The sequence below is a fragment of the Cornus florida genome, unplaced genomic scaffold (assembly GCF_030987335.1).
Source record: "Cornus florida cultivar Cherokee Brave unplaced genomic scaffold, ASM3098733v1 CherokeeBrave_3.0.0_Hap2_Chr10, whole genome shotgun sequence".
NCBI classification, from domain to species: Eukaryota; Viridiplantae; Streptophyta; class Magnoliopsida; order Cornales; family Cornaceae; genus Cornus; species Cornus florida.
This window is the reverse complement of record NW_026775580.1, coordinates 110318207-110337377: the sequence shown is the minus strand read 5'-3', so window position 1 is coordinate 110337377 and position 19171 is coordinate 110318207. Positions and strand designations below refer to the sequence as shown.

At 34.7% G+C, this 19171-nt stretch overlaps 2 protein-coding genes across 2 annotated transcripts; one reads left to right on the top strand and one right to left on the bottom strand.

The window, feature by feature from the left end:
* Positions 1–28: 28 nt before the first annotated feature.
* LOC132278386 (pentatricopeptide repeat-containing protein At5g48910-like) lies at positions 29–672 on the bottom strand. The gene is made up of 2 exons (XM_059780178.1): positions 607–672; positions 29–487 (listed from the first exon to the last, which is right to left on the bottom strand). The coding sequence occupies exons 1-2, from the start codon at positions 670–672 to the stop codon at positions 29–31; spliced, it is 525 nt and encodes a 174-aa protein (XP_059636161.1).
* A 13470-nt stretch (positions 673–14142) lies between these two features.
* Positions 14143–19070, top strand: LOC132277055 (MOB kinase activator-like 1A). Its single transcript, XM_059778767.1, has 7 exons — positions 14143–14402; positions 15714–15762; positions 15941–16049; positions 16509–16602; positions 17590–17723; positions 17818–17981; positions 18709–19070. The coding sequence occupies exons 1-7, from the start codon at positions 14377–14379 to the stop codon at positions 18775–18777; spliced, it is 645 nt and encodes a 214-aa protein (XP_059634750.1). The 5' UTR covers positions 14143–14376; the 3' UTR covers positions 18778–19070.
* Positions 19071–19171: the final 101 nt, after the last annotated feature.

Genomic DNA, 19171 nt, shown 5'->3' with positions numbered 1-19171 from the left:
ATTTCTTTATCTCTTTAACTATTTTTTCTCACGCCATATAAATCGGGTCTGCTTTTTCATGGTATCTGTCCCCTGCAAAAAACTCATGAACAACACCATTCACTTCAATTAAACTACACCCCTGTACCCGTTTTACCTTTCTTCTTCTCATAGCTTTCCTGACTTCTTCAGCTTCTTCTCCTTTCATGGACTCAGCAAAAATGCTTGAAAGTGCAACATAACGACCATCATGGTTTTGATCAGACTCTATTCGTAAATTCCCAACTCTTTGACTCATTTCAGCATTTCCATGAACCCTGCAAGCATTGAAGAGAGCCCCCCATACAATATCATCTGGTTCAATCTGCATTGAAGCAATGAACTTCTCAGCCTCATCCAACAAACCTGCACAGCCGAGAAGATCCACCATGCAGGCATAATGGTCCAGTTCTTGTCTTATTCCATGAACATCTAAGATTGAGTGGAAGTAGTGGAAACCCTTCTCAACCTAACCAATGTGACTACAAGGGCATAAAACTGCAATGTAAAAGATATAATAAGGTGAAATGCCCTCATCTTTCATCTGGTTAAGAGCTGAAGTGCTTCACTGCTTTGCCCATTCATTGCCAGCCCAGAAATGGCAGCTGTATAAGTGCAAACACCCTTCTCTCTCGATGAACTAAACGCTTGCATTGCTAGATAAATGAGACCACATTTTGCATACATGTCAATCAAAGCACCGGACAGTATCGAATCTCATACGCTTCTTCTGAATGTATGAGTGAACCCAATTCCCATGCTCCAGAGCACCCAACTGCGGAAAGAACACTCACCAGAATTGCAGAGTTTGGCTGGCTCCTTATCCAACAATTGCATCTCTTGGAAAAAAGCCAACCTTCCTTTGGCTGATTGTTCTGAGCACAGCCAGAAATCATAACAACCCAGGAAACCAAATTCCGCCGGGGCATTTCCATAAAAAACCCGGTAAGCCTCAACCATATAATTTGACCTTATTAGCCCACTGTGGAGGGACCACCAAGGACACAACTGCAAGAAACATCATTTCTTTGGGGCATTTTCCTGAACAAGTTGAGAGCTTCCGATATATCACCATTTCTAACATGCCCATCCATTAATCAAAGAATTCCACTACACATCAAACACTGATCTTGCATCATCCAATTTCCCACTAACATGAATAAAATTGTATTATAGAATTGCGAACAAACACATCATTTCAAATGAATTCTTGATAACCATAGAATGGAACTGCCGACCCAGATCAAATGCCACGAAATTCGAACAAGCTTGGAACAAGAAAGTGAATGTAAAGTTGTTGGGAGCAAGATCAAATTCAACCATCCGATTGAACAGTAGCAAAGTGCTAGGCAAAGAATCGGAAAGGCGGGCACGCGCAAAGCCACGCATAATGGTGTTGAACGGGAAAATTATGGGGGCGTTGAGGGTTGGACAAGGAGGAGGAGAGCGTAATCAATGTCGCCTGATGGGTCTAGAACTGAAAGGACACAAAAGGTCGGAGAGAGTGTGGCGGGTGGGTCGAGGCATTGACGATGAGCTGGCTGTGAGTTTGTTTGAATTGTTTCATCTTTTTGCATTTGTGAAAGAAAGATAATGAAAAGGGCGTGGACATTTGGCTTCAAGGGTTTGAAGAGCATTTTGATTGAACAGTCATAGAGATAGGTACTGACATGAATTCTACAGAAGTTTGAAGATTTTTAGGGAGAGAGTCGAGTTCTGTTTCTTTTCATACATATGAAGAAACAACAATTGTTTAACTGAAGCAATAAATGGCGGGAATTGATGCTGATAATTACTAGTTGGTAACAGACCATGGTAATCACCAAAGGGCAAGATCGTAATAATCATTTGTAGCAAATTATTTCTAGAATCCTGTTATTGTGATTCTAATCTTTATCAATCAAATATACACTCTTGGTAAAAAAAAAAAATCAAATAACTCTTACAGCAAAGGGATTGTTTATTACTACATCTTTCAAGTATATTACTCCTGTGTTCCAAAATAAATATTTTGTGATTTTTATCTTTATCAATCAAATATACACTTTTGATAAAATAAAATAAAATAAAAAATCAAATATGCACTCTTACAGCAAATGGATTGTTTATTACCATGACTTTCAAATATATTACTCCTGTGTTCCAAAATAAATATTTTAGGATGACTCATTCAAGACATTTATTTTAAGACAAAGGGAATAAATTTTTAATTTTATCTGACTATTCAGTGTTTCCAATAGTACAATTTTATTTTGGGTGAATATGTAAACATAATTATTATAAAAAAATAATAAATAAATAAAATATTTTAGCAAGATTAATAGCTCCTGAAATTGAAGTAGAATGGCAGAGATTTTTTTTTTTTTTTTGAAAACCATTATACGACAAGACCATATTATTGACCATCCAGCTTTATTATTATTATTATTATTATTATTATTTTATGTATGAATAAAGAGCAGTGCTAGACTTTACAAAAAAATATTCAAGATTGTATCACAAATGATAATTACGATGTCGTATTTCTTCACACATGTCACTCTCTCCTCTTTTTTAAGCTAGTTTTTCTCTTAATATTTTATTTCCAAAAGTATAAAATTCATAACCTTCCTCTACCATAGTCATCACGTCAAAAAGTAAGGATTAATTAATGACTAATTTCTTAACTTAAATTTCTTTGAGTAATCATTCATAATTCCAAGTCCTAACTATGTTTCAATTCTATCCATGAGTAAATTATGCATAGTTTCAATATATAAATATATACATATATATATATATATATATATATATATATATATATATACACACAACGTACACTGTGCCGCCAGCAACTTTCAAAAGAAAATTTAAGAACAATTCAAGAAAAAAGAAATTAACTGCTAAAAAAAATTTAGTGATTCTAACTCCCAATTTCCCAAAAGAAAAGCTAGTTATACAGCTCATTAGTGATAAAATCATGAAAAAAAAAAACAAAAAAAAACTTCATGTCTATCATTTTTCACGAATAAAAACTATTTGTGTCGGGCTGTCGCTGGCCCAGAAAAATTGCCAACGTGGATCTGATTCTTTTGCCACCCTGCAACCCTCGCAAGACCTTCCCCGTACAGCTAATGTGGTTCCACCATAATCTAGAAAAATCTCACAAGTCACACCATGCAATTTGCAAACTAACCAGAGGTGGCTGATCACAAACCGTATGTTATTTATGTAGTATATATTTATCTCTTCATGATTGAAATTAAACTGGCCATGATTTGAAACTCTTGCACTTGCGTCTTCATGATTCTCACACAGTAAATATGCACATTAACAATTAAAGTTGGGTATGGGGCGGAGTATATGCACAAGGGGGGCACTTGTCCCGTCTGGCCTGGCCCAGTCCACTATAAATATAAATTATTTTTTATATTTTATATGTGTATATATGAAATTTTTTATATAATATCCCCTCAAATTATTAGTTTTTAAAATTCTTTAATATTTTTAGTTTTTTCCTAATTTACTCTTCAAATTCCTTTAAAAAAAATTTTAAAAGTTATTTGTTTTTTAAGTTGTCATTTTTCTTATTTTTTTCCTTTCTATTCCTTTAAATAAGTTTTTTTTCTTAACATTGTGTCCCTCCAAAACTAAAATCCTGGGTCCGCCCAAAATTGAGTTTGAGTTAAATTTATAGAATCTATATATTTATTTATTAATTATTTTTTTATTCATAAAAAATTCACACAAATTATTTACGCACTCACTTAATTTTTTTTAGAGACTCAAACTTTAACAATTCATTTTTAAAAAGTAGAAAAAATACCATCGACCACGTGACTCTGGGTTAGCCTCTAAATTTGAAGTTGTATGCTTGCAGAATTTACTTTTATTATATTTTATTAATAATTCAAAAAAATAGTACAACTGTATCTTTGACACCGATGGTCACAATTCTTGTCTGGACAGTGTAGGCTTTCACAATATGATGGGCCTCCACAAAATATGAGTAGACATAACAGCCGACTGTGGAGATGAAAATAATTGTTTTTTAAAAATTTAGCAATAAAAAACAATATGAGAGAATATTTTTTTAGTTATGTTGATGATTCTTCTTTCAATATATCAACTCATATTTTGAGCTTGCGCTTATTTTATTTATTTATAAATGCACATGTTGTTTGAGAGTGGTCATATATGATAGTGGTACTAGGCCGCGACGGTGCCCGTGTATGTTCAGGGGGTACTTATTTCGGTCTGGCCCCGCCCACAATACATATAGAATTTTTTTTATATTTTATATGTATATATGAAATTTTTTATATAATGCCCCCTAAAATAATTAATTTTTAAAAGCATCTCTTATTTTTCTAATTTATTTCCTAATTTACTCTTCAAATTATTTTTTAAAAAATTCAATTTTCCTTGTTAAATTAAATTTTATTTTTTTTCCTTCTACTCTTTTAAATATTTTTTTTTTAACATTGTGTCTCCCTAAACTAAAATCCTAGCTCCGCGCCCCGGTATTAGGTTCTTATTTATTATTTTCTTAAAAAAAAAAATTACTAGTAACTAGTTATCAAATTTTAAAACAATTATTTAAAAGTAATTTTCACAAAATGACTCTTAAAAGTTGAAAGGGTTAATTCCATCTACACCCCCTGACGTTTGGCAATATTCCACTTACACCCCCTCTAGGTTTTAGTATTCCACTAGCTTAACTCCCCTCATTGTAATTGCCGTCTATCTTACTAACGGAACGGTGTGATATTACAGTTTTGCCCATCAATTGTATATGAATATTTTTATACATAAATTGTATATGAAATTAAAAGACCAAAATGTCCTTTAATATTGTTCCAAATCTATAAGAGATCACCCCGTCTTGCTTCACTCCTGGCTTCCTGTCGTCCATTATTGCCATTCGCTAGTCCCGTCACTAAGAACATCTTGCTGATCGTTGTTCGTTTCGTCGGGAAAGTCAGACTCGTTTCACCGCCGTTCAGTCACACCATTCCGACGTCGAAACTACGGTTCATCCTGGCTTTACCACCGGTACAGTCATGTTGTCGTTCATCACGCCCATCTTGCCGTGCTTCATTCTTGCTTGACGATTGTTTAAGACTAATAAACTAAAAAAGCACCTGATTTAGTCACCCACCAAAGTTAAACCCATTGTCAATGGTGACCGACATATGGAGGACGCTGTATAAAACTTCAACATCTATGGACACCGACAGTGTATGGAACCTTAGACGACTGATTTCTGGTGAATTTTAGACTATCAAACGTATGCACCACTTCTTGTGAATTTCTGATGTATTCTCTCTCCACTCTCTCTCCTCTCCACTTTCTTTCACCATCACATACTCTAGCGATTTCCATCTCCACCCACAGTTGCTACCACCACCATACCACATCTCTCCTCTCCTCACTCTTAATTCTTAACACCAAATCATATATACATTATTATTATTATTAAACCCAAAACATAATTCTCTCTCCTGGGTCAAAACCCATTTTGGGATTGTTAATAAGCACCTTCCTCTCTCCTCTTCACCTACTCCCACCGTCACCTTCTCCAACTGCCGCCATCTCCACCTATCGACGCCACCGCCATACCTCTCTGCTCTTCTCTCATCTCTCAACAACAAATCACATATATATATATATATATATATATATATATATATATATATATATATATATAATAACAAAAACATAATTTCTCTCTCTTCTTGGTAGAAGCCCATTTTGGGTCTGTTCATGAGCACCTGCCATAGGAGGGGGCAACAACCACCTTGGACAATTTGCAAGGACCAAATTAGATTTCACAATTGATTGAGTAGTGGGGTTAGACTTACATACTGGTGATGGATCTAACTTTCACAATTGATTCATACCACCTCTTTAAATATATATATATATATATATATATATATATATATATAAACATACTTACATATATATATATAAGGGTTTCTCATGTTGGATTTAAAACAAATTATAAGTAGAAATCCAAATTAATCATCAATTAAATAGTGATTTTTGATATCATACCTGATTAGGAAAATTAACTGTAGATACCTTTGAGAATTCTTTATTACTCTTTTGAGATATATGAAAATAGAGCGCTTTACCCCCTTCTGAAAGTTATCGATATGATAGGACTGAATAAGGGTTTTAAAACCCCTATATAGAACAATAATAGGGGGGACGGCTTCTCTACAAACAAACATACCTAAGTTTCCCTTCCTATCATGGAAACTTAGATATCAATGGTTAGAAATAAATCACATCAAATAAGTTGGAAAACCACAATCCAACTGTATAAAACCATACTCCCAATTAGACCACCAAATTGGAAAGTTCAAACCCAATCTATCAAGTATCAATAATCACATTATAATCCTACTTTAAAAAACGTAGTGCATAGGACCATAAAATAATTTTTATTATTTATATATATATATATAAATTCCAACAATCTCCCACTTGGTCCATGCACTCTAAGTTTTATAAAATGACACTATGGATTGCAACACACTTTATAAAAGTCGAGTGGCCACTCATTTTTATTTAGAAAACACAATTATCGAAATTGATGGATTGAAACTTTAGAACACTTTCCTTCATAAATTTCCTCAATAGTGGATCATGAATACGTAGACACGTAATATATTAGTCTAAACAGTTCCATGGTCTCAAAACCGATTCCATCTAGGATTCAAGCAAATATAGTGGTTTTACTGTATTTCATGAGATATGCAAACTGCATGTGGTCTAAACGCACACCTCACTATCCGTCCTGCTTCATACCATCGCGGTATGTCACCTGAACATATTACAGCAAACCGTTAACCTTCTGTTCAGTGTGAAGGTTTACCGATATAGAGCCAATCTCATATCTAGCCCAAGCTATCCTCATAGAGTGTTAACACTCCCACAGGCAAACTTTAGTAGTTTTGTTTGCATTTACCAATGTGGTGCCAATTTCACATCTAGCCCAAACAACTTCATGAGTGCAATACTACTCTCAGGCAACAAGAATAATACGTGTACATATCATATACAACAATGTAATAATAATAATGATGATGATGCATTATAACTTTATTTTCATGCAAACAACTGTCACCATAAGGTGTAAATAAACTGAAAGAAAAACAACTACAATGTAACATGATGTAATAGAGAAATCAGACATCATAACACAATGACTCTTGAATACCCATCCGAATCACGTGCTCTTTAAATATTTTTGGCTGAAGACCTTTAATGAGAGAATCTGTAATCATCCTTGCTGTATCTATATGGGAAACCTCAATAATACCTTGTTTAACTTTCTCGCACACGTAAAGATACTTCACATCTATGTGCATATTACGCTTGGTCAATTTTTCATTTTTTATATATTTTGTGATAGCTTCATTATCACAGAAAATTATCAAAGGCTTGTGTATAGAGTCCACAACCTTTAAATCCGCTATAAACTGTTTCAACCACATAGCACGTTTGGTCGCTTCATAACAACTGATCAACTCTGCATACATAGTTGAATCTGTGATATCTATATGGGGAACGTCAATAATACCTTGTTTAACTTTCTCGCACACGTAAAGGTACTTCACATCTATGTGCATATTACGCTTGGTCAATTTTTCATTTTTCACATATTTTGTGACAACTTCATTATCACAGAAAATTATCAAAGGCTTATGTATGAAATCCACAACCTTTAAATCCGCAATAAACTGTTTCAACCATATAGCACGTTTGGTCACTTCATAACAACTCATCAACTCTACATACATAGTTGAATCTGCGATAATGGATTGCTTAGAGCTTTTCCATAATACAGCTCCCTGAGCCAACATAAATATATATCCAGAAGTGGATTTTCTACTACTCGAACAACCTGCATAGTCCGAATTAGAATAACCAACTATCTCGAAACAATCTGATTTCCTGTACACCAAGACAAACTCTTTTGTTCTCTGAAGATACCTCAAAACTTTCTTCACCACCCTCCAATGAGCAATACCTGGATTTTGCTGAAATCTTCCAAGCATCCCAACCACATAACAATATCTGGTCTAATGCACGTCATAGCGTACATTAGACTTCCAACTGCAGACGCATATGCGGTGATATCAATTTTACTTCTCTCAATCTCATTCTCAGGACATTGTTCCTCTGAAAAAATATCCCCTTTTACAACTGGAACCTCACCAGATGCACAATTTTCCATCCCAAAAGTTTTTAAAATTTTATTAATATATGCCTTTTGAGATAATCCAAGTTTGCCTGTCGTGCAATCTCTTTGGATCCTAATTCCCAAGACAAACTCAGTATTGCCCATATCCTTCATATCAAAATGACTTGATAAAAAATTATTCGTATCATGTATCGCATGAATGTCATTGCTAGCTAGTAAGATATCATCAATATATAAAACAAGAATAAAACAAGAATAATAAAACGACTCCCACTGACCTTAAGATATAAGCATTTGTCTCCAACATTCTCCTTAAACCTATAACTAGTAATCACTTCATCAAATTTCAAGTACCACTGTCGTGAAGCTTGTTTAAGCCCATAAATTGATTTCTTTAACTTACACACTTGATGTTCATGTCCCTTAACCACAAAACCTTCAGGTTGAGACAGGTATATCTCTTCCTCAAGGTCTCCATTAAGGAATGATGTCTTCACATCCATCTGATGCAACTAAAGATCATAATGTGCAACAATAGCAAGAATGACTCTTAAAGAATTCTTTGATGAAACTGGAGAGAAAGTCTCAGAGAAATCAACACCTGGCTTCTGTTTGAAACCTTTAGCCACCAATCTAGCTTTATATCTATCAACATTTCCAAGTGAATCCCTCTTGGTCTTAAAGACCCATTTGCACTCCACCGCATTGCAATCTGTAGGTAAATCAGTAAGCTCCCATACCCCATTAACATCCATAGAGTGCATTTCATCTTTCATAGCATCTATCCAACTAGAAGATTCATGACTCTCCATGGCTTCATTAAATGAAGTTGGATCCTCATGCTTGCCAATGTTGACCTCACTAACATACACCTCAAAGTCATCAAGTATAGCGGATCTCTGAGTTCCAAAAGATTTTCTAAGTTGATCAGGCTCAGAAAGTGGATTAAAAGGTGAAGTAAGAGGCTGCATATGGGGAATAACTGAAGGGGTGGGATTAGGAGCTTTGAATGGAATCACTGAAGTTGGAATTAAATCTGTAATAAATGGAATAGGCACAGAAGATTGCCTTTATGTAAAATAGAAAGTACGATGATCCAAACTCCCACTGGATTCGTCATTCTCAATAAATTTTGCATGACTGGTCTCAACAATCTCCATAAGTTTAGAGGGACAATAAAATCTGTAACCAAATGATCTCTCAGGATACCCAATGAAATGACAAGTAACAGTGCGAGGATCAAGCTTCTTAATATCAGGATTGTATAACTTTGCTTCTGCAAGACATCCCCACACATGCAAATGTCGAAGACTAGGTTTACAACCTGTCCAAAGCTTGTAAGGTATTTCAGGAGCTGCTTTACATGGCACCCTATTAAGAATATAAACTGTCGTTTTAAGAGCTTCTCCCCAAAAATTCTCAAGTAGAGAAGAATGGCTCATCATACTGCGAAAAGCATCTTGATAGGTGCGGTTTATCCTCTCTGTAACTCCATTTTGTTCAGGAGAACTAGGTGTGGTATACTGTGGCACTATACCTTGCTCCTTGAAGTACGAGACGAAAGGACCATGATTCATACCCTCTTGGTCCATTCTCCCATAATACTCACCACCTCGGTCCGGTCTTACAATTTTAATCTTTTTGCCGAACTGTTTTTCAACTTCAGTTTGATAGATCTTAAACATGTTAAGTGCATCGAACTTTTGGTGTATTAAATACAAATAAGCATATCTTGAGAAATCATCAATAAAGGTAATAAAGTACCTTTGTCCTCCTCGAGACGCGGTAGGAAACGGACCACAAATATCTGTGTGAATAAGGCCTAAACGACTAGATGACCGACTAGCCTCAAAATTACGTTTCTTCTGCATCTTCCCCTTGACACAGTCAACATATAAATCAAAATCTAAAAAATTTAGTGGTCTTATAATCTCATCCTTGACCAAGCGTTCAAGTCTCTTTCGAGATACATGCCCCAATCTCCTATGCCACAACATAGATGAATCCTCTCTAATAAAAGCACGTTTTGATCCGGAAGGTATCGAATCCACAGAAAAACAAGAAGCAGGTATATGAGAATCATTCAACAATAACTGATATAAACCATCAACTAAATAACCATGTCCAACTATATTATTACCATAATGAATAGTAACTGATCCATCACCAAAAGAAAATCAAAAACCCAAAGCATTAAGTCTTGAAACTGAAAGTAAATTACGCCTAATAGTAGGAACATAAAAAACATCCTGAAGTTCTAAGGAAAAATCAGTGTGTAACACTAGCGAAATCGTCCCAACAGCTGCAACATGAACCGCATCAGCATTACCCAACACCAATTTCTCCTCAGCCCTGGGTTTTCTCTGGCTTCGAAGTCCCTGTGATGAACAAGAGATATGAACAGATGCACCTGTATCAATCCACCATGTATGATTAGGCACATTTACTAAGTTGGATTCAAATATTACCATAGCAACTCCCATACCTGCTTTGTTTTTCTTTAACCAATTTTTGTAGCTGTAGCAGTCTTTCCTTTGATGTCCTTTCTTCTTACAGAACCAACATTCATCATTTGTATTTGCATGCTCAATGCCTTTTCCTTTGTTGTCATGCTTTCCATTTTTCTGAATTGCCTGATTCCCTTTCTTGCCGCCTTTCCACTTAAAGTTATTCCTGCTTTTACTGCTGATAGTAAGATGAACTGACTTAAATTTAGAACCCTTGAGCCACTCTTGCTCGGTCATACAAAGTGCCAATAGCTGTTTAATGTCCCATTTTGTCTCTTGTGAATTATAATTTACCCTGAAAGCATCGAAAAATCTAGGCAGAGAGTAGATCACCATATGGACCAATAATTCATCGTCAAATGTGATTCCCTGCTCCCTGAGACCATTAACCAGCTTGCATATCTTATAAATATGCTCCCTCACTGAACCACTGCCATCATAACTGGTTAACATAAGTTGTGTCAAATAATAATACTGAAGTTGTTTCTTGGTACCTATGAACTACTTCTTAAGTAAATCAAGAAGCGCCTTGACAGTATCAAATACAGGAATACCACCACGAATAGTCTCACCAATAGAACCACGGATCAACCTGATGGCCATGGTATTAGCCTTAGTCTACTTAGCATGCAACAACTTTACTGCTTCAGAAGATTCTTCAGTGATTGAAGCAGGTTTCTCCTCATAAAGTACAAACTCATTGTCCAAGAAACCCAACATAATATTAACACTTGTCTTCCAAGTAGTATAGTTTGAACCATTCAATGGTTCAATCCCTGTGAGCTGTCTTTGAATAGTGGAAACGTCCATAACTGTAATACATGTTATATCAAAGAACATAAAAATGAACATATAAAATAATATGTTACAGCTTTATGGATTATAACTTTAATTCGTGCTTGGGTTTTAAGCCGAATTTATCAAGGTGTTTTACTATATGCAAAACTGTCCACCCTGCGGGAACATATAAAATGTCATCTAAAAAACACTTTTTGGCAGAATTTTAGATTTTATTTTATCCCAAACTTGCGATCAAATCACACATAGACCTATTTGATTATACTTGAATTGTTGCCAAACACTTCCACTACCTTTTGGCAAGAGGATTATTTAGTTATAATCCAAGTACTCTCAAATATTCTACTCACTTATCCTACACTAAGACATTAATCACCTTTTGGCAGAACAAATACCCTCATGTAAGTAAGTACACTATGAGACCTCAATAAAACCAATGCTTTAAAATTTAAAAATAATAATAACCTTTATGAGCATGTCACTTTTTAGCAGGCATCACTCACTTTGACTATTAATTTTGAAACGGTCATTTTACCGGTCCTCATAAACCCCAATGAAAGACTTTATCTTCTATATACAGTATGTGTTTCAAAATAACTCACATAACAACATATAAAGATTTTTCTTACAAATTGATTGCATACAAACAATCTCCAAGAATTTGCATACAAACTGATTGCACACAGTCTCGTTCGGCATGCACAAGAATTATCATACAAATTGATTGCATACAAACTCGTTGGGCGTGAACAAGAATTAACAACATACAAAGAAATCATACTAATTAGATATATATGAATCAATTGATACCAATTGTTAATATACTTATGGTGGAATCTCGTACAAAACCAAAGGTGCTCAAATCCAAACAGAGGTGCTCAAATCAGAATAAAAAAGGTGCTCAAATCAGAATATAAAATTGATAACAAATCATGAATGTAAATTGATAACAAAATCATGACTCTGTGTTTTACGGTACATAGTCCAGAATCTTCAGACCTAAGGACAGCAAATCAACTAGATGCTTACTTCTGGTATCTTTTAACTAATATATATATTCACGCATCAATTGATTGCACAACGATTATTATAATATGCAATTAATTCATACAAGAATATCCGGAAAACAAACACAAAATCCGATCCAAACAGTACAAAACACATGTACACAGTTTGCAATCAAATATAAATTTATTTATTTATCCTACACTTAAATTAAATAATACATAATGTGTTTTCAATTCACAATTTTGATTTCTACAAACCTTAACCTGGCTCTGATACCAATTGTTGGATTTAAAACAAATTACAAGTAGAAATCAAAATTAATCATCAATTAAAGAGTGATTTTTGATATCATACCTGATTAGGAAAATTTAACTGTAGATACCTTTGAGAATTCTGTATCGCCCTTTTAAGAGATCTAAAAATAGAGCGCTTTCCCCCCTTCTGAAAGTTGTCGATACGATAGGACTGAATAAGGGTTTTAAAACCTCTACATATAACAACAACAGGGGGGGACGGTTTCTCTACAAACAAGCATATCTAAGTTTCCTTTCCTATCATGGAAACTTAGATATCAATGGTTAGAAATAAATCACACCAGATAAGTTGAAAAACCACAATCCAACGGTATAAAACCATACTCCCAATTAGACCACCAAATTGAAAATTACAAACCCAATCCATCAAATATCAATAATCACATTGCAATCCTACTTTAAAAAACGTAGTGCATAGGACCATAAAATAATTTTTATTATATATATATATATATATATAAATTCCAACATCTCATTCTCCTTCTCAAAGATTTCAACTTGGCTATGGTTCTTCTTCGGTAAGTAAATGATTTGATAAAAGATAAAATACCGAGCAAATATTAGAGGAGGGAGAGAGGAACCAGTTCTAAAAAAAAAAAAAAGGTTGTGACACATATAATCTATAATCTATATACACACAGACACACATATATACATTACATATATATATACACACACACACAGAGACACACACACACACAAAACAACATCTCACCCTCTGACCCACTTTCGTTCCGGCCGTCATCCACCACCGGAATCACTCCAGCACCGACCCACGCTAACAGTCTCTATGCATATTTAAGTGAAGGACATTGTTATACTTTTAAGTTAATAAATCAAGGGTAGTTTTGTAATTTTGCATTGGTCAATGAGGTTAAAGATGTTATTTCATGCAATAGAAGGGGCAAAATTGGCCTTCTATCAATTTTTTCCTGCTGACATCAGCACACACCGTCAGTTGCTTAACGGTAGGGGGTAATTTGTTATGTAAATTAAAACTTCAGGGATGGTTGATGAAATATTGAAACATAAAAGGGGTGTAAGTGAAATATTGTAAAACGTCAGGGGTGTGGTGAAATTTTCCCAAGTTGAAAATAATAAGTACCGAATCGTTATGTTCATGAACTAACACGAATTTGTGTGTACTTTGCATATATAGCAAAAACAGCAGTCAAATCTCTCTCTCTATATATTACTAATATATATATATATATATATATACATATATATTGAGGAGAATTTACTAGATAGACAACGACCTGGTTGATTGTGGGCAAAGGTTAGAGAGAGATGGTCTTGCTTGACCTCTACAACGCCAGCCTGTCATATCCCACCCAAACAGAACTGTCTGTGTCTCTTACTACTCTGGCGTATAATACATGTTGTGTGTGTGTCTCTCTCTATATACACATATATTATATATGAATGATTTCATATTCAACATTTGGTGGTGAATCGTTTCCTTTTGTATTCTGAAAGAGATTCTTCTGGAGATAAAAGAGAAAACCTAGGAACCCAGCAATTGTGCGAAATTATGAGTCTTTTTGGCCTCGGAAGCAGGTATTAATCCTGATATATTATCATCTATAATCTCACTTTCACGGTTTCAACATGATCTAATAATATACATATATATATATATGTGTGTGTGTGTGTATTTATTTATGTGTGTTTATATGTTTATGCATGCATTGGTAGAGACAGTGTTTGGTAATTGTTTTTTCGGTGAAACCGTGAACATGTTTGGTAATTGTTGATCTTTCAAGTTTGTTTGTTTGATGATGATCTGAGATTTTGACTTTGAAACTTGCTTTTATTGTTAACTGATGACAGTAAAATTGAAGCGAACTTTAGTTGGTAAGAGTTACGGTTCATAGTAGTTCAGTTGGATTCTCCTGTGGATTAGAGTTAATTAAATGGACATTAGTCAGAGATGGGAATAAATGAGTATGTTTCAGTGGGATTGTCAACTGCAATTGGGTTGATAAAGGAAAATTTTGTATCTGTGCTGTTTGATTATATTGTTAAATGAAATAGGGACAGTTTTAAATGGCAATCTCATGGTTTGAGGATTTTCAAGGCTAATACAAAAATTAGTTTACAATTTGAACTTGGAAGACTGTATCGTCTTTTGTCCTACTAAGTTTGTTTCAAGTCTACTAGGTACCCTTGGTATACAAATTTAAAATCTGAAACATCAAAGTGGTTAAGGATCCATGCTTCTGAATACTGTACCCTTCTGTTTGTGCCTTACTGGTGGAGGTCGATGCCGATATTTTACTTTTGTGGGCATCCATGATCAATTTTTAATGAAATATGGAATATGACAATTTCTTGTAAACATGAAGTGTGGCATCTTTTCTCTTTAATAATTGCAGACAACATCTCACAGTAGGCACGTTGCTAGGCTTACTGCTAAATTTAATTTAATTTTTGTTTGCCGTAGTTCTTAAATAAGTAACTGTTGGTGTCTATCATACTTCATTCTCATTTTTGAGAATCCCAAAAATTACTATTGGGATGATTTGTGGGGAATTTCTCGTTTAGTTGAAATAGGGTTTTAATGAGTTGAGTTGAATTTTAAATGTTTGTGTGGTACTAAATTTAGCATTAGGCCTGATACGACCATTATTCATTTATTCCAAGTATAAATTAAAGTCCATGAAGTTTGTGGTTCAACATATTAGTGTCTTCATGGCTGCAAGAAACCATCCTTTTGTGCTGCTATAGTATTGTGTTTTACTTTCTTTTCCTATTGCATGCTTATAAGTTGAGATATATATATATATATATATATATATATAGCTATAGCTATATATATTTTCCCCTTATTTCCTGATACTAATTTTTTCTTAACCTTGAAATGTGCAGAAACCAGAAGACATTTCGGCCTAAAAAGAGTTCTCCATCAGGAAGTAAGGTAAATGTTCTGCCTTAAGGCTATGGGGAGGGTCTAATTCTTCTTTGATTTTTCTGTTCCATTTTTTTTTGTGCGCGCGCAAGCATGTGTGCGTTTTTGGTTGTTGAAGCTTGTCTTAACAACAAGCTTAGCCCTAACTCTCTGGGGTTCCTTTTCATTTATTTTTATCAATATGCAGGGTGCACAACTTAAAAAACACATTGATGCTACCTTGGGTGGTGGGAACTTGAGGGAAGCTGTCCGACTACCCCCTGGAGAAGATCTTAATGAGTGGCTGGCTGTAAATAGTAAGAACTAAAAATTATAGCACTTAAATGTTTAACTTTCTTAACCAGAAGATATACTCTGCTGCTATTTGTTTCAGCCATGACATTTCTTTCAAATTTGCGATAATAGCCCATGTTTATATGATATAATGACAATACGTTTTGGAACTTATGCATGTAAAAGTTTCATATTAGATACAATTATAGAATTGCATATAGAATATGTGATGAGAACCCATGCAATGTAAAAGTCTCTTAGTTTTCCATTTGACTTCAGAAAGTTCAATTTTCATTGCCCACTTCTAGTTATTTTTGGCACCCTCTTCCTAAACCTTGTTATCATACTACTACATATATACACATTACTTACATATTACATGTCTGTGTGTGTTTGTTTATAGACCATCATAAAACATTTATGATGCCATTTGCAAGTTCTTTTGTAACTAAACATTCTTTTATTCGTCTTTTTCAATACAGCGGTTGACTTTTTTAATCAAGTGAACATTCTATATGGCACTCTTACTGAATTCTGCACACCGTCAAACTGTCCGACAATGACTGCAGGACCAAAGTATCTTTCTATATCCCTTCCCAGAGTACTTGTTCTGAATAAATTCATTGAATTTTTGTGTAGTTTGATGCTTGATCTATGTCTCTGAGCTTCCTAGAGATATTCTTGTGATGTGCCTGTTTTCTACTTGTCTTGCAAAATAAAACGTGTTTCTGTTCTGCTTAACAAAATCAGCTCTCTCTCTCTCACGCGTGCACACACAATGTTGGACCTGATTCGAATAATAATCTGGCGAATAATTATGTTCTTGGGATGTGAACTTTGATTTTGATGTGAACTTTGATTTTGATGTTTTAACTATTCTGACCATCACGACATCAGATGTATGTTGTCGATTTGGAATTTAAGGTGCTTTATCTACCAGTTTTCGCGCTGCATTGTGCTGTACGTGTCATATTGTTTCTAAAACTGTCGAATTGACCTTGTCCAACAATCTCTAACCCCCTCAAAAGTCCCAGTGGGGGATGGGTTTGCAGGGATGAGGAAATCAAAATTCTGTAATTGTCAATAGAGTAAATCATGTTTAAAGGGTAAAAACTGTCTAGAATGTTACAATTATTTTAAAGCATGGTAGTAATACCAGCTTTTATGCAGGTCCTTACCGGTGCAAATCAAAACCATGCCAATGTTTTTAATAGATCAGAGGTATGGGTTTTTTTTAAGAAGAAGAAGAAAGAAATGGAAAATAACTGAAGTAATCAGAAATCTGGACATTGAATTCATCTTAGATAGAGTTCGTTAGTCAAGTTCATTGTTAGGCTGACCAATTTGAATTCAGAGTGATAATTTTTGCGTTTATTTCTTACTAAATGCTTCAATGTATCCTTTGTATGCTACTTTTGGTTTTTCATTGGTCTAGTAAATTTCTCTTTTGAACATATGTATCTCCACTTTTTTTTCTTTCCTAGTTATATATGTGCCTCCACTTAATCATATCCATTTATGTATTCAAAATGCAATTTCTCAACTAAACTTATTTTCATGCAGATATGAGTATAGATGGGCTGATGGAGTTACCATAAAGAAACCCATAGAGGTATCTGCTCCTAAATATGTAGAATTTCTAATGGACTGGATTGAGGTTCAGCTTGATGATGAATCAATTTTTCCTCAAAAATTGGGTGTGTATTATTCCTTTATGCAGCAAGATGTTTTTTTTTTTTTTTTTCTCAATCAAAATACTTTGGTTTTGATCTTAATTGCTATGTGTTGCAGGGGCACCATTTCCACCCAATTTTCAAGATGTTGTTAAGACAATATTTAAGCGATTGTTCCGTGTATATGCTCACATCTACCACTCACATTTTCAAAAGATCGTGAGTCTGAAGGAAGAAGCTCATTTGAATACTTGCTTTAAGCATTTTGTTTTCTTTACATGGGTAAATATCACATCTTCTTAACTATTCAACCTATTGGTTTTCTCCGTATTACATCGATTTGTAGTTTGAAGTAGTACTGCTAGTTCATTACATTATCGTCCACTTCCGAACATGTAATATGCTTTAGCAATTGTAGGCCAACAGCTGTTTTCCTAGTGAGACTCAATTTCTAGTCTAGCTATAAATTTTTAGACAGCAAGAAAATATGCTTGAAGCAATCCTTCTCTTGGCAATTGATAACCCACCCTTGATCTCTGCTGCCAATACCTTACCAATGTGGTACAATGACTTTTGCGGCAATCCACAATCTTACTGCCGCCAAATGAAATCCTTTTGGTTAATTTTTGCAAGGGTTTGGCATTTTGAGCATTGGCTGTGGATGTGATCGATACATGTTTGTGTACCCTATACATCTATAGACACACAGGCGCTCTCCTATATAACTCGTGTGTGTTTACTACTAGGTTTTAAGTCGGACCCAAAGAAGTCGGGAATACCATGGTTTAAGGTGTTTGTAGTTTGTTCTTGTATTCCAAGTCAAGCACAATAAAACTACATCATCCAAAATAAAATTAAGTTGAGAATAAGGCAACCTTGTTCGACAATTAAGGCATCCTTGTTCGACAATTAGATTTTCTTTGAGCTATCAAATTGGCTTCACATGTTCGTCTTTTGATGGTCCTTTAGTTTCTCTAATTGACTGAATGTGAATGTGATTGTGATGCAGGAATTTTGCTTGATCGACAAGGGGGAGCTTGCACCTCTCTACGAGCTCGTTGAATCTATCTTACAGTAGTAGTGCCTCGCGAATATCTTTTATTTTTCTTTCATTTTTAGTAATCAGTAGACATTTTTTGTGGGCTTTTGTTTGCTCATTTATCTTTGTTGAGGTCTTTTAGTGTCCCCAAAAGAAGAAAAAAAGAAAAAAGAGAGAGAACTTCGATTTTGCGGAGCTGGATGACATGATTGGTCATTTTATCTTTGTAAAGCCTTGCAATTTTCGTTCTTCTTGTTCTATTGTATTGGATTTGTCCTTCCTGTTTGGTCATTTACTCTTGTTTGAACGAGAATACGAGATGCATTCTTCAATCGCCCCTATTGACTCTTCTCCAAACGATTGGCTCTGTTTGTGCTAGAGCTAGTCATCAATCTTATCTCTGACTCTCATAGTTTAGCCTTGGCAGCCATGC